The 24,780-nt window shown below is 46.4% G+C and overlaps 1 protein-coding gene across 2 annotated transcripts in view; it reads right to left on the minus strand.

Moving 5' to 3' along the window:
* LOC119461823 (CUB and sushi domain-containing protein 3) overlaps window positions 1–24,780 on the minus strand; it is a 146,421-nt gene that overhangs the window by 43,304 nt on the left and 78,337 nt on the right. The window contains exon 6 of one of the 2 annotated variants that reach the window (XM_049672276.1): window positions 10,588–10,745. The exons of the other annotated variant lie outside the window; for it this stretch is intronic. Within the exon in view, the coding sequence (XP_049528233.1) occupies window positions 10,590–10,745 (156 nt within the window). The 3' untranslated portion in view covers window positions 10,588–10,589. Of the gene's footprint in view, window positions 1–10,587; window positions 10,746–24,780 lie in introns of those variants that run through there. 2 annotated transcript variants of the gene reach the window in all.

Here is a 24,780-nt window from a genome sequence, read left to right on the forward strand (position 1 = left end):
TTGCGCGACACTGCTGGAGCCGTCAGACGCCACCGACTGGCTGGAGCACCCGGAACCCTCGTCCTGAAGGCTACTCCCGTACAACATCGTCGCGCTCTCCACCGACTGACACGCCCGGACGTTCACACTCGCACCAACGTGTACAGCAGGTCACCATCGCCGCGCGATCGCCGATCTCGCTCACCGCAAGCCCGCCGATTCCCTTCACCGCAAGCCCGCCGTTTCCCGTCGCCTGCCAACTCTGGACGCTACGCATCGGAAAACTAACGAGTGCAGCGCCCAGAGGTGACGCTGCATTCTCGACCCGGCCTCGAAATCCTCGTCTGACAGTTCCTACCCGCTCTAATTTGCTCGAAGTCCAACTCGACGGTGTTATTGTTATGGCCCTTATCGACACTGGTGCACAGATCTCGGTGATGAGCTCTAGTCTTCGTGAGAAGCTGAAGAAAGTCCTGACACCCGCCGTGCTACGTACAGTGAGAGTTGCCGATGGAAGCACACCTACTGTTGTTGGAACGTGTACTGCCCGCGTTACTATATCTGGCCATACAACGAGCGCTCAGCTGCTTGTGCTTGAGCAGTGCCCATACGACGTGATCTTGGGCATTGACTTTTTGTCGACACATTCAGCCCTCGTCGACTGCGGCACCGGTGTCCTGCAACTTGAACTCCCTTCTGCCTCAGAGACCCTTCCTGCTAAACCTACGCAACTGTGTTCGTCAGAGTACGTGCGCTTACCGCCGCAATCCACTACTTATGTTCTTTTGACGCCCTCTCCTGCTGTCGCTGACGGGGATTACGTTGCATCCCCTATTACTGACGTTGTCTTGGCACACAATGTGACCCTACCCCACACGGTTGTCGAAATTGTCAACAACGAAGCATATCTGCCTGTGCTGAACTTTGGCGTATCCGCCCGTGTTCTACCATCCGGAATTGCGCTCGCAACGTTGGCATCCCTCAGCAGCTGTCAAATATCCACGCTAACATCTGAGGTGACTTTGAGTCCGACGTGCTCAGCAGGATCCGCCAGCTTGCCTACCAGTGAATTCAACAAAATGATAGCCGCGGACCTTTCACCTGCGCAGGCTGATGAGCTCTGCCATGTGTTAGCGTCGTACCGGGACGTTTTCGACTTCGACAACCGCCCACTTGGCCAGACAACGGCTGTCATGCACCGAATCGACACAGGCGACGCAAACCCTATTCATCGCCGTCCTTATCGTGTTTCTGCTTCTGAACGGGCGATTATACAAACAGAAGTCGACAAGATGGCTGCAAAAGACATTATAGAACCTTCGTCTAGCCCATGGGCATCCCCAGTTGTGCTTGTCAAGAAGAAAGACGGCGCCTGGCGTTTCTGTGTCGATTACAGACACCTGAACAAGATCACTAAGAAGGACGTATACCCGTTGCCACGTATAGATGATGCCCTCGATTGCCTTGACGGAGCGAGTTATTTTTCGTCCATCGACTTGCGGTGTGGCTATTGGCAGGTTGCCGTAGATCCTATGGACCGCGAGAAGACCGCTTTTGTGACACCTGATGGGTTATACCAATTTAAAGTTATGCCCTTCGGCCTATGCAATGCGCTAGCCACATTTGAGCGCATGATGGATTCGCTCCTTCGTGGCTTCAAATGGTCGACCTGCTTATGTTACCTAGATGACGTTATTATTTTCTCCACGACATTTGAGAGCCATATTCAGCGCCTGTCCGCCATCCTCCAAGTGTTCCGCAGCGCCGGTCTCCAGCTTAACTCATCCAAGTGCCATTTTGGTCGCCGCGAAATAACAGTGCTCGGCCACCTTGTTAATGGTGTAGGAATCCGTCCTGACCCAGAAAAAATTCGCGCCGTGAAGCATTTCCCTGCACCTTGCTCAACCAAAGACGTTCGCTCCTTCATTGGCTTATGTTCTTACTTTCGTCGCTTTGTCGAAAATTTCGCTGACATCGCCCGTCCGCTCACCGACCTTCTCAAGAAAGATACGCCTTTCGTCTGGGGACATCTCGAAGCTCAGGCATTTGCGGCGCTTATCCGCCTTCTGACGACTGCTCTGTTGGCGCACTTCGACCCATCTGCTCCTACGGAAGTTCGGACGGATGCCAGTGGATACGGAATCGGAGCCGTCCTTGCCCAGCGCCAGCATGGTCGTGACTGCGTCATAGCGTACGCCAGCCGCCTGCTCTCTGCCCCAGAACGCAATTACTCCATTACCGAGCGTGAATGCCTTGCCCTTGTTTGGGCAATCTCCAAATTTCGGCCGTACCTCTTTGGCCGCCCATTCACGGTAGTCACTGACCACCATGCGCTCTGCTGGCTTTCCTCGCTGAAAGATCCTGCAGGCGGTCTTGGACGCTGGGCTTTGCGATTACAAGAGTACTCGTTTTCCGTCATCCACAAGTCTGGCCAATTACATCAGGACGCGGATTGCCTGTCCCGTTATCCCGTGGATCCACCCGACAGCACCAACCCTGACACCGATGCCTGTGTCCTTTCTATATCTGAGTTAATTCATTTCGGCGATGAACAGCGGCGTGATCCGGCGTTACGTTCCATCATCAACCGTCTCAGTTCCGGGCCCCCTGACGAGTCACTCCGGATGTTTACCTTACATAATGGAACTTTATACCGCCACAGTGTATACTCCGAAGGCCCTGAACACTTGCTTGTGGTGCCCTCCCACATGCGTACTACTGTCGTCCAGGAGCTTCACGACGAACCTACAGCAGGTCATCTTGGTGTAACGCGTACTTATGATCGCGTGCGGCGTCGTTTCTTTTGGCCTGGACTTTATCGCTCCGTACAGAAGTATGTTGGCCGCTGCGAACTTTGCCAACGACGCAAGAAACCACCGACGCTTCCCGCCGGCCTTCTTCAGCCTATCGATGTCACAGTAGAGCCGTTCTTCCGCGTCGGCCTCGATTTGCTCGGACCCTTCCCTACATCAGCATCAGGGAACAAATGCGTCGCTGTCGCGACAGACTATGCCACGCGTTACGCTATTACGCGCGCACTTCCAACCAGCTGTGCCACCGATATTGCCGACTTCCTCCTTCACGATGTTATTCTGCATCACGGAGCGCCTCGTCAACTGCTCACCGATCGCGGTCCTTACTTCTTGTCGCGTGTCATCGATGACCTTCTACGCTCATGTTCCACGAAACACAAAGTCACCACCGCCTATCACCCTCAGACGAATGGCCTCACCGAACGTCTGAATCGCACTATAACCGACATGCTGTCCATGTACGTTTCCGCCGACCACCGCGACTGGGATGCTACATTACCCTTTGTCACATTTGCCTATAATTCGTCACGCCACGATACGGCAGGTTGTTCACCGTTTTACCTTCTTTTTGGCCGGGAACCGACACTGCCTATGGATACTGTACTACCAGCCGCCCCACAACAACCATCGGAGTACGCACAGGATGCCATCGAAAGGGCGCACGCTGCGCGTCATATCGCGCGTGACCGCCTTCAGATGTCGCAGGTGTCACAGAAGAACCGTTACGATTGCCGTCACCAGGATGTATATTACGCTCCTGGATCCTTAGTGCTCCTCTGGTCGCCAACTCGCCACGTTGGTCTCTCCGCGAAGCTTCTACCACGCTACCATGGTCCTTATCGCGTTCTGCGCCAAGTTACCGACGTGACTTATGAGATTGCACTGGCACAACCAATGTTATCTTCTGCGCCGATCAAGACTGACGTAGTTCATGTTGCCCGGCTGAAGCCGTATCACCCGTCCGCTGATGCTGCACTCTGACCTGCCCGGATGGTGCGCGTGTTTTCGCCCGGGGGGTAATGACGCGAGACAGAAGAAGAAGACCGGCACCGAAGCAGAGGACAGCATTAGACCGGCACGGAGGAAGAGGAAGTAGAGGTTGCTCCTCGCCATCTTGGCTGGTTGCTGCTACGCCTATGCTACTCGCCTATTTTGTAAATACTTGTAAATATACGTTTTCGCGCAACAATATTACTTGGTAAGAACAACGTCATGAGGATTCCACACTTATATTCTCCAAGAAAAAGATGCAACAAGTGTACAGTTATCGAAAATTATATTTTCAGTTTATGCGCCCCATAACCTTGATCTAATTACAAGGCATGTCGTGACTCTGCATTTGTATTGACCACATGGCGTTCTTTAAGGTGCCCCTAAATCTAAGTACGCGTTTACACTTCGCCTAGCGAAATTCGGCAGTCGCTACCGAACCCGCGACCTTGAGCTCAGTGCGAACTGGGCTACCGCGGCGCGTGAGACGAAAAGCACGGGGTGTTTAGTATCAACACTGGTTGCTGAGCTAGTTGCTTCATCTTATGACGCAATGTTCAGACGCAACGGATGCCGGTAAAAAGTTCAGGGCAGGAAAGAGCGTCACGTGCAACTAAGTTTATTGGAAGCAGACGGATAACAATACGAAACGTGACGTCTGCGGCTTCACGGAGCACAGAGCGCCAGTTTTGGACTGTATGATTGAATAAAGATACAAATTTGTTTTTTTTTTATTATTACTGTGCACAAACGTACTTGCGCACCTTCTATAAATGTGATGCCATCTGCTTCCGATTGCAAGTGACGTTCTTTTGTGTGTTCAACTTTTCTTCCACCCTCGGTTGCGTCTTAACATTGCGTAATAAGACCGCTGTGGCTTTTACGCGGCTTGTTGTGGCCTGGAGGTTGTAAATGCAATTCTATATTTAATATTCCGTGTCCTTTTACGATCTTTTAAAAAGAAAGGGCGAATTCAGCCGATGGTTACGCCTATACACTCACCGAGTGACATTATAGCTTACACAATTTTGACACGGCCCTGCATTTAGAGCTTGTAAAACGAGCTACCAGCCACAAGAGGCGGTTGTATTTTACTTTTCGGAGTTTTCTCATGACAAGCCCCCACCACGAAGCATACTGGAAGACTGGGCGGACATACGTATTGTAGGGTGTAAATAAATATGTGGTATACATAAATCTAAGTTTTCCATTGCGCGTGTTGCACGTGGGATACAAATAACCTTCGTCAGCGGTAACTGGTATTAAAATGGGAAAAAAGCTGCACACTCATGTATATACAACAAACTGCTGACGAAGAATCGTCTGAAATGAGATAAATCCACAAAGCCACAACGTTGTTTGATGAGAGACTGCCGCCATAATGTTGGCGACAGCGACATTTTCTGTGGATTTGCCACTGTAGCATCTTTTGTATAAGCATGCTTATGTACACATGTATGTAGATAATAGCGAACAGCAAAGGACGCCGAATAAAATCCACACTAAAAGCTTTTTGTTTTGTTCCTTTTTTTAACGGCTCACATTGGGCTAGTGTTCTTACCTTGCGAACCGGGATTCTTCGTGAACTTGTTGCCTATGTGTCACGACTTGTGAATGATACCCGAGAGAAGTTTTTCCTGAACGTTTTCTTTTTTTTTTCTGGCTGAGGTGCAGTCTTTCTTCGAAAAGTATCTCTTCTTGTTGCAGCTCGGAGCAGAAGAGTAGCCGGTGCATCTACGACACGCCAATATTTCCTTACATCATCATCACCAGCCTATATTTCCACTGCAGGACGAAGGCCTCTCCCTGTGATCTCCAATTACCCGCCCTGTCTTGCGCTAGCTGGTTCCAGCTTGCGTCTGCAAATTTCCCAACTTCATCACCCCACCTAGCTTTCTGCAGTCCTAACTGCGCTTCCGTTCTCTTGGTATCCATTCTGTAACTTTAACTTGTTCTCGAGCTTCTTTGTTAACATCCAAGTTTGTGCCCCATATGTTAGCACCGCTAGAATGTAATGATTGTACACTTTTCTTTTCAACGACAATGGCAAGCTCAATGTCTGGATTTGGCAATGCCTGCCGTATGCACTCCAGCCCAATTTTATTATTCTGTAAATTTCTTTCTCATGGTCAGGGTCCCATGTGAGCAATTGACCTACATTTTTTTTTATTAGCTCAGCTTCGACCACGCGGCGACCTTGCTGTCTTTTGCAGCGAGTAAGCGTTCACAGAAGCTCTTTGTAATCGCATCCTTGACACGTCAAGACGACGGAACTCCTGGTTCCGGTGCCACAGCTGCCGCGATAGCCAGCGACGTCAATCGGTGGTGCCTGCGTACCGTCATCCGCGAACGCGTGACGACAACATGTCCTCATCGCAGTTTGATGCAAGCACAGCGCAGCCCGGCGATGCAAGCACTTTACCAAACGCAAGAATCGTGGCTAGGAAATGGATCAGCGAGGTTTATCGTTATTTATTTACCCATACTGCCGACCACTATGTGGCTCATGCAGTAGGGGTCATACAACTAACAAGCATAAGAAATGTGGCCAGAAAAGAAAGAACAGGCACTTTAACACAAGCAATGAAAGCAAGCGAAACGTATGATATTTTTTACAGTGAAAATAGGGACACTCTAATTCACACGCAATATTAACTTCATTAAATTCAATCGAGGACAAGAGTTCCCGTCTGACAGTGTTATAGAAAAAAAAGTACTGTCTCAGGTCTGTACTGAAAGGAAGGAGACTTAGTATAGAAAACACACTTTATTTGACAAAATTGTTCAGTGGACCTCGTATCGACACAGCGAGCCCAGCGCGTTTCCCACTATTTGTAAGCGTCTTGGAAGCCTGGGATCTCCTCAACTACCTTTGTTCCAGCCCTCTCAACGATTTCTACGGTATCGTATCAGCGTCCGTTCAATGAGCGTTTCACCCTCAAAAACAGGAAGAAGTCACGGGGAGAGAGAGTTCGGGGCTGTACGGTACCGGGGGGGGGGGGGGGGGAAGCGTGGTTATGCCTCGTGCGGTCAAAAAAAGAAACTACGGCAGAACTCATCTCACGGCCGACTGTGGACGGTAATACACACGACAATCGACCAATGCAGCGACACACCATACTCCTGCAGTGGCGGTTATTTAACACGTGTAGTGGCAATTCTGAAACTTTCATTGCTTCGGCTATATGCCACATACTCAGATATCAATCTACTTTGCTATGACACTCGCTTGCCAAGGTCGCCTATGAGCATGGAGGCATATCGACGACTGTATGCGCCGACGCAGTGATGATGGAATAACGAAGAAGGAATGATATCGATGAAACGACAAACGCGCATAACGACAACATGATGTTATTATCTCTAGAAGACCAGGTTTACAGGCAAGATAGTTAGAACACTTACCTTCTCAACCGTACAAAAAAAAAAGATGGTGGCCTTGCCGTTTTAATAAAGAACGGCACAGACTCTCAGATAGTACCAGAATCTTCTTTTATTATTCTGACATTGAATGCTTAACTATAACGTCACGAAATTACGTTTTAATCTGTCACATACAGGCCCCCTGATTAATCTGTAAATAATTTCCCCAGTGTTCTTGAGAAATTATTCAATTACGCAAATGACAACAACTTAAGTCTAATTCTTGGTGGCGACATTCACATCAACGCACTGGAGTCTTCTCTCCTCGTAACTGAGTTTGTGGCTACGGTTGTGTCAAATGGTTACGAGATAACAGATACCCCTACGCGTATCACACCAAATTCGGCAACTTTATTTGATGTTTTTATTACCAACATAAACAAAGATAACGTGGAATCAGGTGTATTGTGTTGCTGCGATTTGAGCGACCGCCTAGCACTTTATTTTATTACAGACAGTGCTACCAAAAAGCCCACAAAGTTGCCGACTAGAACAGTTGAGAACATCACGCCTCTTACCTTAGCTGCTTTTAGCACAAGTCTTTCCCAAACAGATTGGAGTACAATCTACTTTTAATTACCTGCAGATTCAGCCTAGAGACAATCATAGCTATCCTTAAACAAATTTATCGTAAGCATTTTAAAGAAAAGGTTGCAAAAAATGCCGTAAAAATCGAAAACCATGGATGAATCATGAATGTTTAAAAATGATCAAAAAGAAAACGAAACTCTTTTGAAGGTTTTTAAAAACTAGAGACATATAAGACCTAAAAACGTTTAAAGAATTCCCCAGCAAAGTAAATGCGTTTATTAGGAAAGAAAAAAATTAAGTCAAGAATTTTGATCCAGACTACTGCAATGGGAGTGCACAAACATCTGGAGGAAGCTTAATACGTTACTTGACAGGACACCGATTTGCTTAGGAATTACGGAAATAGAAATAGATGGCCACATTGTTAATGATCTAGAGCTTGCAGAAAAATTTTACCACTTTCTCATAAACGTTGTAGAGCCAACGCAAAAATTACAGCCAACGGCAACTCGTGCAGGGACTACAAAAACGAACAGCATCTTTTTTGGACCAACCGACGATCAAGAAATAGCTTTAACGTTCTCTGCGCTAAAGAACACCAGCGCGCGTGACATAGACGGCTTTCAGATATCTCCGATCAAGCATGTAATCCATATTATAGCTCCTGTGCCCACTCACATTTATAACCTGTGTTTATCGACAGGCTGTTTTCAAAACAAATGCAAACGTCTGTTGTCACTGTGCTACATAAAAAAGGAGACAAAAATGACCTTACGAACTACCAACCCATTTCTTCATTACCAACATTTTCAAAAGGCTTTGGAAAAATTATTTTTAAAAGACTCAAACTTTTGCACCAAATTTCATATAATAACAAAATCACAATATGACTTTATGAAGGGCAGGTCGACTGAGACTGCTTTACTAGCCCAAAATAGAAATTCTAAAATCTTTTGAAGCTAAGAAACTCTGCATTGGAATCTTTGTAGATTTTTCCAAGGCCTTTCTTTGATCGTCTCTGTCATTACACTTTAATTTAAAAACTAGAAATGTATGGTATTCGTGGCATCCCACTTTCACTCTTGAAATCATACCTTAAGTGCCGATCGCAATGTGTAAAAATTAACAATTAATTCTCTTCAGCCGATCATCACTGGGGTACCACAAGGTAGCATTTTAGGGCCGCTGGTTTTTAACCTATACATTAACAATATTGTAAAAATTAGTGATAGACCTAAATATATAATCTATGCCGATGACACTAGCATTTTCTTCACTGGTAAAGATATGGGTGCATTGAATACACTTATCAACACTATATTGGAGAGCCTAAATGCATGGAGTGAGCAAAATTTATTAGTCATTAACGCATCAAAAACAAAAGCTGTCATTTTTCACTCGCGGATGCAGATTACTTCTCCAGGCGATGTCTTACGCTTAGGTAGTGCAACAATTGAAATTGTAGAGACGGCTAAAACTTTGGGAGTGTTTTTTATTTGTAAAATGTCATGGGAACCACAAATTAAAAAGTTAATAACTAATATTTCGAAATGTATAGGTATACTTGCGCGACAGCGTTCCTTTCTTCCAGTTTCCGTTAAGATAACACTTTATAGCAGCTTGTTTTTATCGCATGTCAGTTATTGTTTTTTGGTATGGGGAAGTACAACAGCAACGAACATTAATGAATTATACAAACTACAGAAAAAAGCGATTAGGCACATTGCTAATGTTGACCATTATGCACACACGGGTGAAATATTTAAACGGTTTAACATCATCCAAATTGATCAGCTTTACGAGTATGACCTAGCAATAAGATATAAAAATCCCTGCTCAATACCAATCGCGCTTTTTTGGATATTTTTCAACTAGAACCATACAATATCCCATACCATACTCGTCACCAACAACACTGGATCATTCCATTCCGCAGAACACACTTTGGACGACAAATGCTTCGCTTCACTGTTCCTGTTTTATTACAAAATTATTTCAAAAAAGGATAACAATCGAAGAATGTGGCCCACGTGTTATTGGGGAAGCACTTTTATCAGGAAATCAACGCAATATTATTTATCACTAACTAAACTTTCAGTGTATATTGGAATTTGTCTTCATGTATTGTACTGTGTAATTTAACCGTAAAGGAATCTGCGTATCTATATTTTCAGTTCATGATGGATCTATGCGTATTACGACTTGTAAAATTTTAACCCTTTCTTGCTATGAATGAATTTTGTTCGTTTGTCCTCAATGCTTTCCATGTATCAGGGAAGCTCGGCTTCCCCTCAAGTGACTAATGTCACCTTTAGCCCGAGCCTGCCCTCATCCTTGAGATGAAAAAATAAACTGATAAACTGATTTGATTTGATTGTTAAATTGTGTGGATGATATAAGGACGACAAAGTGACAAACATGACATGATGAGACGACGATGGCGTGACAACTACGGTTTGACGACAAAGGAAGCAAGAATGCAACGAGGTCGAAGGACATTTGTAGCCAAACATATAGTATATTATATGCACATTACGTCCTGCCCTTATTATCTCAAAGACAACGCAGCAGCTTCCACTGCCGAGATCAGATCGAGCCAGAACTTCATAGAGAAAATGCGACGGCTGAGCACTAACCCATACAGTGGTGCTCGTGTGTGTCAAACAAACAAACGAGAAAAAAAAACGTTGTACACAACCAACCATGGTAACGTACTAGGGGCAAAATCAAAGAGCCAAAGTGAAGGGGGGGTCCCAACCCTGCCACGTTCACGATGCTCGCGTGCTTCAGCTTTTTTTCTTTCTTTCTTTTTCTTTTGTTGTTTTTTGTGGCCGTCCTTGCCGGCAAGCATCATTACGAATTCTCGAGGGTGGAGCTCTGAAGCCGCCGGATGTCGTTCGACTCGTGTCGATCACTGCGGGAGGCAGCTTGCCTATGTTTAGCTCGAGGGAGCGAATGGGACGGGGCGCCGAATCCAGGAATAAGCACGAACCAAGCAAGGGCGCGGCACTAGCGATAAAAATAATGAAAATTTACCGCACAAATTCTGACGTCCCAACTTTGACGAAACGCCAAACGCTGAGGCGTTGAAATATGTCCGCACAGTGCTGCAGCAATACATGCACTTTGCGGTTTATAGGAACACGTAATATCTTTTATCGGAGACGATAAGAAGTACATGCAAGTGGCGCTGCTGAACACCACAGCGTGTGCGTGCTTATGTGTGGCGCGTGTGTGTGCCTGCGTGCGCGCGCGTGTGCGCCTGCGTGTGCGAGTGTGCGTGTGTGTGTGCGTACGTGCTTATGTTCTTGCGCGCGTGTGTGTGCCTGCGGGCGTGTGTGCGTGTCTGCTTATGTGTGTGCACGCGTGTGTGTGTGCTGTGCGTGTGTGTGTGTGCGTGTGTGCGTGTGCGTGTGTGTGTGTGCACGCGCGCGCGCGCGCGCGCGTCTGTGTACCTGCGTTTGTGCGTGCTTGTGTGCGCGCGTGTGTGTGTGCCTGCGTGCACGCTTGAAAGAACGAACGACACTAGAGGTCCGAGTGTATTCCATTGGAAAAGCATACAGGTGGCACAAGCTTGAAAGGAACATCTTTACTGCGACATCAATTACGTGGACACTGCAGGCGAAATTTCGCCGTCGTCGTCAGCGTTGCCGGAAGGTTCTGCATTTACTACGTGTTTATGCATGCCGTATAGGCCATTTTACTGTTTACAAACGTAGGTCCTGAACGGCTTCCCTTTTCCGCCCCTGATATAGCCCACTAAATGTAGCTGAAAAAGACACCAGGGCCAGTGGTACAAGGGTGCTAATACTGCAGATTTTCATCACTGAGTACATGATCATGATATTACAAGTTTGCCGTAAATTATACGAAAAATTATAAGCAGTAGTCTTGATGCATTGGGCATCTTTCTTTTATCTGAAAAGAATGTTACAGTTTCGCCCTAAGGGCGAAGCAATGAATGCGATAGCAACACAGCAATGTGACACTAAGTAAGGTGAGCGGCTTTGGTAGCAATATGAATTGTAGTAAACATGAGCTGACTAAGTAAGCAGGTGTGCTGCGGCGTAAGTAGACCGACATGAAGAGAGACTCGATGACCACGAGAAGGCGCGTGTGAAACGGTGGTGTTGATGAGAAGCGCTTCCCGTGGGCAGCGCGTGCGAAGGGACACACCTGTAGCGCTGCACTGCCGATCCGGGCAGTATTGCATTTGTAGCGTGCGTTGGAAAATGTGGCCCGACTATTACTAACTGAATGTACAAGCGTGGTGTGAGCGCGCACAAGCAAACATAAATAGATCACACTGAATGACCGCAGACAACGACTGCCAAAACGCTGGCAGCAAGCGCATATACGTCGCAGCGGGCGAAGGTACGTGCGGTCTATCGCTTCAACGGAAACTGAGCGGCGAATGCACAGCGCATAGAAAAGGTCAGAGCAGTGTGGAGATAAGAGACAGTGCGGCCGGCGAGCGACGAGCGCGGTTGTTGGCAGAGTAGAAGTGCCCCCCCCCCCCCCCGCTCCCTCCGGAGCTGCGGTCCCGCTTCCTTGCTTGCGCGTGGGAGATTGATTGGGAAGTTCCCCTTGCACCCGGTTGCAAGATAGGCCTTTGGTGCCGGAGCGCAGCGTCGCCCCGCCTCCCTCCCTCCCTCCCTCCCATAGCCCCACGCGCGACGGTCGCGTTTGCTTTCCGCCGTGCGTTCGCTCTCCGTGATAGCGCGCGTCCCCCGCACGCTACCGCTCGAGCATACGGTGCGCGGCGATGATGTTATCTATACGGAACCTCACGGCGACGGCGACGCCGACGGCAGAAATCCAGTTTAAGTGTCCATATAATTGCTATCGCAATAAAACGTAAAAAGATTCACCCTTCATAGAAACAACGTACGCTTTTTCTTCCGGCGTAGTACACTGATAAAACATCTGACCGGAAGTTCCTTGGGGCCACAGGCTTGCTACTGTTATCGCGCGCATGAAACCGCCTTACAAACCACAGCGCATGGATTTTCTCTTAATTATTTTCAGATTATTAAATATTAAAAGTGCAAAACAATATCAGTGCTCAAAGTTGAAAACATGTCGTGCTCACAGTAAGATGCGTAAAAAGATTGCGGGAAAATGTCAACCAGTTACTAAAGGCGTTACGCAGAAAACGAAGTAAAAGAATTACAGTAATCTGTGAGAGAAGCATGCAAACGCAAGCTTCAAAAAGAAAAAAAAAATTATAGCACCACATATACCCACACTTCCTGCTGTGATACACCATTTATTATGATCTGTTGTGTTTTCTTTGCGCACGCTACGCGTTCTCAATCGGATTCCTGAAATTTTTAGCATGCTGGTTAATGTAAACGCTTCAAAATGTGTTTTATCTAGCGTTTCTTGAGGCGAATTTGCGTTTTTAATTGCTGTTAGCGATTGGATAGTGCCAATGTGATGAACCTTGAAAGCGGCTTATTCTTTCCTTGTATATTCATACTAGGACAGAGGTCGTGACACGGCCGAAACGTTACCAAGTAAACATTGCATTTTTGCACTTGTGAACACTTTTTCATTTGAATCCGCACCAGGCCTACTGAAATTTCCCTTTGAATACGTATATGTATATTGCAGTGGCGTAGCCAGAAATTTTGTTCGAGGGGAGGGCTCAGGTTGCAGCGCGGCCTCCTCCTTGTAGAATTTATCGAGGGATCAAATGCATGAATAATAACTGCATTACCAATTCCATTGTATAATAGATGCTGCAAACGAATTATTGAACGCTATGCACTGTCCGTTAAAATATGTATGTTTTCATAAAAGAATATATTCGTATGCCCCAAAACTTGCGGCAGAAATAACTGATATCAATGCTTCCGCATTTTTTAGGGGCGAAGCTCCTTATAGCGGCACCCGTTCCGTCCCCGTCGTAGTAGTAGTAGTAGTGTGTAACCAGTCTGAGAAAAATGAGAAAAAAATTCCGAAGTTGTGACCGTAGCGCGGAATCGAACCAGGGACCCCTCGCTTCCGAGCGCGCGGCGTTAGCCCACTACGCCACGAAGCTTTTTTTTTTTTTTCTTTATTGTCTCATGTGCAAAATTCACTCATTTATCAACAGCCCAGTTCAACGAAGTAGCACGTGAAAATCATATGTAACATTTACCAACCAGCATTATTGCAATCACATCAAAATTCTCTTAATGTTGCCAAAGGTTCTAACCTTGACAACCACTCCGGGGCGCATTCATGCACTTTCTGCACCTCCAGAAAGGCATTTATACTCTCTCGGAAGTACATTCGCGCAGGTCGTGCATCTGGGTCACAGTAATAGCCCGCCATTCTAGCGCGCCAGATGTATCTGGCACTACGCCACGAAGCGGACATGGACAAACGCACCACGATGGCTATAAATACCCAACATTAACGAAAGGCCGCGTTTCTAGCGCGTTTCTAACGCGTTTGTGCTAGCGCGTTACGGCCCGTGTAAGAAGCTGGTGTAAGACGCTGTGGCCTCTCCACCTTACCTTCAACGCGTTTCGAACGCGCTGCCCAAAGCGGTGGCAAGTCAAGTTCAAGTCGAGGAGCGTTTATGAATACGGGGGGTATACTCTCTCAGCAGTCATGTGATGGCGTCGGCAAACGCGGTGCACGTTCCGGCATGTGTAAATGGCTGCGTAAGACGCTGTGGCCGCTCCCCCTTACTAGAGAGTACTGCACGTTTCTAACGCGTTTGTGCTAGCGTCCCCTTAAGCGGGAGATCCGATGATTCCCTCCGGAGCTTCGCCCACTCATCATCATTCACCTCGTGGATCTGCTGTCATTTTTTGTCTAATTAATAAGTAAAGAAAACACCACATGAACTTTAGAACTATTGACCCTTTTCGCGGAGCAGTTTGTTTTAGAGAAACGAGATGGCGCTCACAGCGGCGCGCCATACCTCTCCTCAGCGACCACGCACGAATACGAAACCATTACCGCTTCTACCTTGCTTCTGTGCGATCAGCTGTCGGAAATGCAACTGAGTTTTCGCTAACACACTGTGCTCCAATAATGCTAGATTGAATAATGTGGATTGAAGACGTGTGCAGTAGTTCGCTGCAAAAATAGTGACTGGCATGTTAAGGAATAGAATGAATCTGTGTGGCGAAGTTCGCGGACCGCTGCTGTAACTGTCCGAACGTGTTACCGGCACTTCGTGATGTACGGATTTCCTCGAGGATACAGAAATTTGCTCATCCGCTTGCCTTGTATCGCTAACCTTCAAAGAAAGGGCTTCATCTCCAGAACGTCGGCAAGAGTGAGTACCAATCGTTAAACAATGACAAAGGGAGTAGCGCCGCTTCCTGTCATAGTAAGTTTCGCGCACGTTATCTATACACATATGTCCCGAATGGCAGGAAAACTTACGCCAACTCTATCGCCGACGTATGAATAATAAGCGAATGGACGCACAGTTGAATATATGCGCATTGTATACACACAATAAATGACGGACTACACCTATGGCGCACCAATGGTCGAAGCTGAATGTTTCGTGACGCTCCACAAGGGTAAGCAAGTTACTAGCTGTAATATATATTTGCTACAAGGTATTACAATGTACAAAACAGCTACGTTTCAAGCCTTGTGCGCCGCAAGAACAAATCTATCCGATTCAGAACTGAGCACACCCGCGAGCGATTAGGCAGAAAATAATCAGATAGTGGCCGCATCGAGGAACTTCTCTGAGTCAGAAACTGACAAGCCACTGCTTCAAAATAGTTGCCGAATAAAGAACAAAGAGCAAAACACACTAATGCTGACTTAATTCATCATCAGAAAGCTTGGAATGCATATTTAGCCCCGCTTTTAGAAGAAGCACCATATACACTGCTTGCGCCGTTTGGACATAGCTTAATCAGCTCCGAAAGCGTTTTTGCATGTTCTCTGAAGCTGTGATCAAAGCTTCGTGTCGTCCACCTAGTTACCGTCTACGATATCTCCGAAAACAGAGGTTTTCTAAGCCGCGCCAGCGTCATACACTTCCATTGTAAACAAGGAGGCAACGGAGGCAGTTGCGGCAAGCAATGGATGCGTCACCACAAGATCAAATATGGCAGCGCCCACGGGATCGCCTCGAAAAGGGCCAATATCAGTTCGAAACCAGCAAAGCAGTGCATGCAGCTTATATGAAAAACGCAAAGGCCATGAAATGAATAAGTTGAGGACAAATATTTTGATGAATCTTTGTCATTCAAGAACCTTGTTTACATTTTTCTACATATGCAACGGCCAGGAAGAAACCTCAATGACGCTATCCCTCGTTGCAATCGATTGCGCAGGAGGAGCTGTAACTCGTCGTGTATTGTAATTACACCGAGATAATACTCGCAGCAGTGAGTACAAATTAAAAGTGGGAGTTCTGCAAAATATATATTAGAAATGCGAAGATAGAATGGAATATACAAATGCGAAGATACAACTCGCTAAAGGGCAAGAAAAGAGTCGCTGGAAACAAAGTTCACTGCTTGTATACACAAAACCTCGCAATAAGATATTTAAAATACGTATGAGTCTCCAATAAATCTACGTATTTAAGCAAACGTCAGTGTATATAATGCGTCAAATAAGCCAAATAAACATGTTGCTCAGTCGCAGATAGTAACTTTGCGCACAGAAATACAGATGATCTAGGCAAGAACATAACTATGATCCCAGAAATCGTGATGTGTACTTGGGCCATGCAGCGGTCGCGACAGTGCCATGTGGGTAGAATAATAAAGGAATAATGCATAAAACAGTACGAAAATGTGTAATTTAACTGCCTGCACAACGCCAACAATTATTCTGCACCCAAATTAAAGGAGGGTGTTCCTTCGTTTCAAAAAAAAATAAATAAAAGCAGGTAGCTGAAAATTTAAGAAAAGGACAAACGAAGGCCATAGATGAGGCGGCAAGTTGAACTACCCAATATCCGAGTGTGTTTTTGGCGAACGCCGCATGGGCCGGGCTTTCAATGAGCTAGGTCGATCAAAATTGGTTATTGGTATTCTCGTAATTTTGGTATTCGCGTGATAAATGTGATCATGATGCCAACTGCTACAATAAACGGCGAAAATTTCTGCGGTTTTAAAAGCTAATGAACGGTCCTACGTTTTCATAATTAAGAACTTATGAACCTGAAGGAGCAGTGCTTTTTACTTGCATTGATTTCTGCTGCTTCGCTATCTAAAGGACAAACTTCTCTCGGCGGGACAGTTGAGCGAGGCGGTCAATGACTTCGGACACGTTGATGCCGACGTCTCTGTGGGTGTATAGAAGCGCCAGCCTAACCATGCGTTCCACAGACATTGTTGAGCGCAAGTAGTTTTTTAGTAAACTCTTGTTAAAAAAATATTCTCTCTGCGCTGGCAGTGGTCACTGGAAGGGTGACTAGAAGCTGCAGCAGTATTTAAACATTTACATAGAACCTGCTGTCGCAATGAGAGATGGGCATCTATTCCGGTGCTAAAACCTAAAACACTCCCTTGATGTCGTTGGCCTACTTGTTTAGATACCTTGCAGAAACAGTAGGCTGTTCGATTCCAGCGATGTCCGTCGTTTCGTCAGGAAGTATGGAGAAGCAGCCTGCTTTTGAATCTAGGCTTTCTTTGATAATGTCACCACAAATTTGTATTATTTGTTTTTGTGCGTCTGGGCTTAAATACGAGGCATTACTGGAGCAACTTTCCAAATGGTTCTTCAGATATGTATCTCCACAATCAGCTCTCATGCAAAGAAGCACTCTGAAAATGCCTGTATTTTCAGCAGGGGCATTGCACGGAGAGCCAGACCTCGTCGCCCGCAAAAAAAAAAAAAAAAAAAATCTCAATAATAGGACCGTTTACTTTCATTCTGTTTTGTCATATTTTACTTTGCCTGCCCTGGTACAGCTGATCAATCACATTGGGCACGCTTCCTGAATATGTTTGGAGAAAAGTATCAGCTGCTAGCTGACAGTCCCGGTGATATTTAGTATTTTCGTGTGTGTGGAAGTTTGCGAGCGCGTGCTTCCATTTCTGGAACGGCTTGGACAGGAGGGCTCCAGTGCGCGCATTTTGGCCCAAGTTTATAAGAACATTAACCCCATATAGTTCTAGAATTGAAAATCTTTTAAACCATGCCTTTGGAAATGTCAGCGCACCTTTCGCGTCAAAAGTTTATGAGAACTTTACACCCATAAAGTTTCGTAATTGAAATCCATGCGCTCCGTATATTCCGCGGCCGCTGCGAGATGCTGCAACGCGCCCGCTCGCTATCGAAAAGCCGTTGAAAGTTTGTTCTTGGACGGGGCTCCTTGCGTTACGTGACTCCAGGTGCAAGGGCATTGTCACGAAATCTAGCCCGAGTTCGCAATGTTCGTGCCGAAATGTCTTTTCGAGCGTGAAAAAGACATTGTAGACAAAATCCAGAATGATTGCCGGCGTCGGTGGTAGTTTTGGTCGGCGGTGCATGCCAGCACGAAAAAATTTCGGGGGGGGGGGGGGGGGGGGCTGAAGCCCCATCAGCCCCCCCCCCCCCCTGGCTACGCGCCTGGTATATTGTGTTTTGTATTCCAAAGTGTCGAATGCAAATGATCAGTCAGTATTAAATGAAGTTTTTTCTCAGTTCTGTGCTTGGAGCGATACTTGTCAACTAGCACCTAACTTCGCAAAGACAGTCTCGATGACCTTCACGAATAAGAAAACACCTTTGCACTTTAATTATGGTCTCAGCGGGACTAAAATTGCACATGTAGAAGAATTCAAGTATCTCGGGGTAACTTTTGCTCATAACATGAAATGGCAGAAACACATAGACTGGATCCACTCGAAGGCACTTCGCAAATTAGCATATTTAAAACGTACATTAAAAGATGCTACTCAGGATTGCAAACTAACTGCATACAAGACACTGATTAGGCCAGTTTTGGAGTATGCGTCCGTTGTCTGGTCTCCGTATTCTTCTTGTGACGCTAACAAATTGGAATCTATGCAAAACAAAGCGATAAGATATATTTATAACAGATATGACCACCATTTTTAACCTTGTTCACATGCCCATGACCTATCGCTTGACACACTTGCACACAGACGCACGTGTGAGCGTCTTACACTTTGCATAAAATCATGCATGGGTCGTCGGTTATTGCAGCACCGGTTTCATTTGTGAAGTTTCCTGCGCGTGCTACTCGAAGCACTCACCCCCTTAACCTTGTTCCATTTCAATCGCGCTTGAACACATTTAAATTTTAATTTTTCCCGTCAACAGTCGAACTCTTGAATGGCCTTGACGGCTGACTTCGACAGTTACCTCCCGCACAATTCGCGAAAGAAATCTATCACATCTCCCATTAGTTGTAAGACCTGCTGGTGTACTCTTTATTTTTTGTAGCTTTGAATACATGCCTTTCTTTACACGCAATATTGTTTGTACTGACCATGCACATATGTAACATGCTCTACTGATTGTATGCTATATAATGTTTGATTTTGCCTATTTAGGCTACTTGTGTACCCACCCCTGCAATGTCTCACACTGAGACGGCAGTATTTGTTAATAAATAAATAAATAAATAAATAAATAAATAAATAAATAAATAAATAAATAAATAAATAAATAAATAAATAAATAATAAATAAATTGACATTATTTGACGAGCGAATCCATGTTTCGACAGCGTTCACCACTGATGGAGGAAGACTACGATTTACGAATTCACAAATGAATGGTTTGAGAAGTCAGTCAGGTTAACATCCTATGAACACCCGTCGTGTTATGACGCTCTTATAGTTGTTTCACAACTACGTACGTGGACCAAGGCTATCACTGATAACTCAGCAAGTCTCCCCATTCCCATCGCAACGATTACATAATAATTTTTCACGCGCATCTAGGATAAAGCAGACGCTTTAATTCATCTGTGTTTCCCGATGTCCCGGTAGCTAAAGCAAAACAAAAGGAAAATAAGAAAATTTTGGTTAGCACATAAACGCGCATTTGTTACTTAATTAACTTCTCTACATTGTTTCTTGTCGACACTTGCTGTTGTGTGTTTGCTTTGAGGATTTCCGAGTTTACATGCACATGATTCTTCATTGTATAGTTATAAACGAACTGTATTTATGATTTGTGTATGTAATATTTTGATGCCCCCCTTACCCAATGCCCATTCTTCGGGTCTGTAAGGTATTTTGAATAAATAATTAAAAACACTGAAGCCTCATTCACACTAGACCGACATGAGACCGAGTTTGGTCTGCCGACTGATGACGACAGCAGTTTACAGGACGGAAAACGTTGTGACCAACGGTTTAAAGCAAGGAAAAACGCTGTCGCCAACAGTCGTCAGACCAAAATCGGTGCCGTGTCGGCCTAGGGTGAATCAGCCTTAAAAGACTCAATGGGATCGTGCTTGGTGTCTCAAATTTCTGCCACACACTCCCCATCACAAAGTTCCTGCGTTCTAAAAATCGGCTTCTATCTGCGCCCGATATCGGGTGCAGTTCTCACTATATTGGAGCCTAGCAAATCACATCTGAAAGCATGGAACACAAGCCTTCACTATCTTGTCTTTGTTGGGCATAAAATGTAAGCAGCGAACTTTAAGAGGGCAAAAGAGAACTTCCACTGACAGCTTTCTTTTTCTTCTTTTTTTTCAGGCAAGCGAGACGACTGCAGCATCTGACAACGTAATCTGGTCGTCGCTCTTTCAACGGGCACTGACTCAGACAGAGCCGGCCAGACGCGTTAGTGTGCCTATGAACAAGCGTGCTGAAAGGTGCGGCCACGTCCAGAGGGGGCTCCGGAAAGCGGACACCGAGAGGATAAGCGGCCACCCGACGCTGTAACGCATCGCTTTCGAGCGCTCGGCGGAGCAGCCTTGACGCTGTCCAGGCCTGGCCGCCAGCAAGCGGGCTCGGCAGCAGTCGTGGAGGGAGGAACCATTTCTGTACGGATGAACCCGCGTCACGAACACAGAGAAATGGGGTGCTCAATATGTGGTAAAGATCAAATGAAGCACTGTTTCTCAACATCTATGCGGAGAAATTAAAATTCGGCAGAGACTTAAGATTGCATACGTGTGGGAATGGAAAAGCAGTATAGTACCTCTGGTGATTTTTTTTCCGCGCGTTCCTTGTCCACGCAAGCTCTGGCCGGCATTCTAACTGCGCATCGGTGAGGGCAAATGAAAACGCGCCAAGCGTCTCAACGCGCTCACTTGGCCGCGACTACAAGCGGTAGTAGCAGCGATACAAAATTTCCCAGCAACCCTTACCACTACACCCATCACATTTACTCATTCAATGTCAGTATGTAGAAAACTCATACATTACGATTTACCTAAACATACCATACCAAAAAAATTCACCAGTTACAAGAATGTCTCCAACAGCAGGTAGAGACTGTCTGCATTCCTAGTCATGAGGGGATGTTGGGGAACGAACGAGCTAATCAGCTTGCATGCGATATGATACTCCAGGCTCCCAACATCCTCCGACCAGATCCATTGGTCTCACCAACGCCTCCACCACAATTGCACCCATTCACGGACGAGCGCAAGATATACCCTAAGCTACGCCAAGACATTACAAGGACACAGGGCACGCTCAGTCTAACACCCTGTAGCACCCACCGACGCTGCTATGCGGGGACGCTAAGGTCGGCGCACTCCGCCGGCGCTTCGGGGCCCGCTCCAAATGACTAGGAGAATGAAGTTGGGCGGCGCGTGCTAGCGGTGCAAGCACGGCACGCGCTAGTCCGTTCTGAAAGCCTGCTGAGCTGGTCATCTTGTTCTGGCGCTCCACTGCGACCGCTCGGTTCGCGACAAAGCTGCTCACACTAGCACGGAAGCATCTCCTCCAAGGCATACTTACTGAAGACCTCCCTCCCTCGATGTAGCCACTGTGGTGTCTATCCTCCCAATACATCACATATCCCATGGTAATGCCATCCCAAACTACCCCCTTACCCAAACCTTCATCCCTCCCACTTATCCCTTCTGCCGAGTGGCTGGCCACCGCAACCACCCTTCACGACTAACGATTCCTCGCGAACTTCATCGGCCTAGCGCTGAAGGACGCCGCAAGCGACGCCCTGGACGATGAATTTTTTTTATCGTAGAATACAGTGATTTCTCGCTCTCCCTTGCCAGCGAGGAGTTCGTAACTGTAAGAGCCACTCAGCGGCGTTCAAATGGATATAATGCTTTTTATTTTATACACTCGACGTAGCGCCACCTCCTCCCCATTGGCTGCACCGTCACGTACCCAACTAGGCCATCCCTTTTAGTCAGCCAGGTGACTGAAATGTGACGTGTGCAATCACGCCCGCACTAGGCACAGCTTTATTCAGCCGGAACCGTGGAGCCGCCGTGGCTTCGGGCATAGGCGCCGACTACGGGGGGGCTCTGGGGCTCGAGCCCCCCCCCCCCCCCCCGGAGATCTGCAGCCTTCCCCCCCACCCCTACACTGTCATTACAGGAGTTCTGTTACCCACATAATTTGAGAATTCTCTTGCGTTGCCTCCACATTTTCACTTTTGTTATGGCTAAACGTTTACGGCACTATTCTTGGCGCGGACGTGCACTACATTTAATTTATACTTGCCCTTTATTTCGGCAAATCCTGACAATAGGAGGACACGCGCATTAGAAGCACCAGCGGCGGCTACCTCATCCGTGCTTCACCGCTTTAACATTTTATTGCGATAGCAATTATATGGACACTCCAAAGCAGATTTCTGCCGTCGGCGTCGCCGTCGTCGTCGCCGCCGCCGTCGCCGCCGCCGTCGCCGTGAGGTTCCATATGACGTCAATGGAGATGAAATCGTCGCCGCGCGCCGCCGAACGCTGTATGTGCGAGTGAAAGGGCGCGAGGGACGCGCGCTTTCACGGGGAGTGAACCCACGGCGGAGAACAAACGCGCGTCTTGCGCGGTGCTCCCTTAAGGGCTGCAGAAGTAGGCGTCTCTTTCCTCCTTTACAATCACCATATATGTAGAGCAAACGCGCCTTCTTCTGACGCGCGAAAGGCCGTGGGGGGGGGGGGGAGGGGGAGGGAAGGGAGGCGACGTTTAGCTGCGGCACCCAGTGCCTATTTATATCAGGCAACAGTCACCAACGCCGCACGCATTTTGTACGAACGCGGGCAAAACCCCGACGGCGTCGACAACAGTTCTGCGTGTTGCCGGTGCTGCTGCATGTCCAAGTTTATACAGCTGATAAAGCTACTATCATTACTCCGTATAGCTCTCTATAAATTTGCTATCGCAATTGATGCTTCGCCTTTCAGGTGAAACTGCGACATCCTTTTTTTTTAATTTCCGCTGTGAACTCGCACAGACACAATATATTTAAATATATACAAAGGACAAAGTTTATTATATTTTTTAAAGAGAAGGAGGTAGTCAACTGAATTATCGCCTATACCTAGAGAATCAATATGTTGATGTATGTTCACCTTACTTCAAATTACTTTGCGTGCTTTATTGACCCCGAAAAAAAAAACCTACAGACTTCAGTGACCCCTTCGCAAGAGTCTTCTATCAAGGGCGTGTGAAAGCACGTGAGGGATATGTGTCTCAATATTGATTCTCTTTCCAGTAGGCAATTCTAACGACTGGCGACAAAATAAAATAAAAAAGATGCAATTATATACAACATTTACGCATTAGGGATGGAAACATCGCCTCTTGCATGCAGAGGCCATAAATACGGGGTGCTTCAGCAAACACTCTCAAAAAATGTTTAAAGGTTGCCTGTGGCAGATAGCACAATTCTAGTTCATGAGCTGGTCTACTCGAAGAGGTGGACAATACTTGCACAAAAAATTGAAATGCATAATCGACTAGTTTAAAAAATCACCGATTAGGTTTTTAACATATTAACTTATTTCCCGTGTTGCAATTTACAAATTCTATCCGTGGAATTCGCAAGGCGGATGCACTAGGAACTAATTCTCAGGATGGCACCAGTTTAGAGATATTAATTTCCGAACATTGCGGAGAAATGCATTGGCGTTCCAGTTACTTTTGCGCTTACCCGCCGTGGTTGTTTATTGGATATGGTGTTGGACTGCTAAGCACGAGGTCGCGGGATCAAATCACGGCCACGGCGGCTGCATTTCGATGGGGCGAAATGCTAGAACACCCGTATACTTAGATTTAGGTGCACGTTAAAGAACCCCAGATGGTGTAAATTATTCCATAGTCCTCCACTATGGCGTGCCTCATAATCAGATCGTCGTTTTGGCACGTAAAATCCCATATTTTGTTCTTTTCATACTTTTGTGCTTTGATGCATAAAACGACGTTTTATTGAGAAAGTGACCGGCACGCCAATGTATTTCTCCGCAAAGTTAGAGAATTAATATCTCGACACTGGTGTTCATCGGGCCCGCGACGCAGCAGACAGGCTGGGCCTTTCTGTACCGACGTGGGAGCGGCCCGCTACGTGCCGACGCGCGTTCCGAGGGAGTTTTATCATACCATACCATACTGGTGTCAGCCTGAGATTTAGTTCAAAGTGGATCCGCAGTCCACGCCTAGATTTTGTAAATTGCAACATGGGTGATAAGGTAATTAGCTAAAAACTTAATTGGTTAATTTTGTTAATTAGTCGATTATGCATTTCAATTTTTGTGACAGTAATGCCCGCCTCTTCGAGTAGACGAGCTCATGAACTAGACTATCTGCCTCAGGCCGCCTTTAAAAATTTTGGAAACTGTTCGCTGAAACACCTTGTATATAGAATTCGCTCAGTAACCGAAATGATGCCAAGCCGGATTCACTCAAAATCAGAATAAATAGAAGTCTAGAAGTCATGCGCAGCAGCGCTTATACTCGGACTAAAAAAATAAAAGAGTGTAGTTTGGCCGGGAAGGCGAAGCAGTATTAGTGATAGCGAAGTAGAAGACAATTACACGAAGGACGATTCTTACCGTGTGAAACCGTCTAAGGATCGCACCCGTGTAAGGGCCGCAGCCTAACTTGACGGCCTATATATATATATATATATATATATATATATATATATATATATATATATAAAGACATCCGACCGAGAA

This window comes from Dermacentor silvarum, chromosome 8, assembly GCF_013339745.2.
Source record: "Dermacentor silvarum isolate Dsil-2018 chromosome 8, BIME_Dsil_1.4, whole genome shotgun sequence".
Classification (NCBI taxonomy): Eukaryota; Metazoa; Arthropoda; class Arachnida; order Ixodida; family Ixodidae; genus Dermacentor; species Dermacentor silvarum.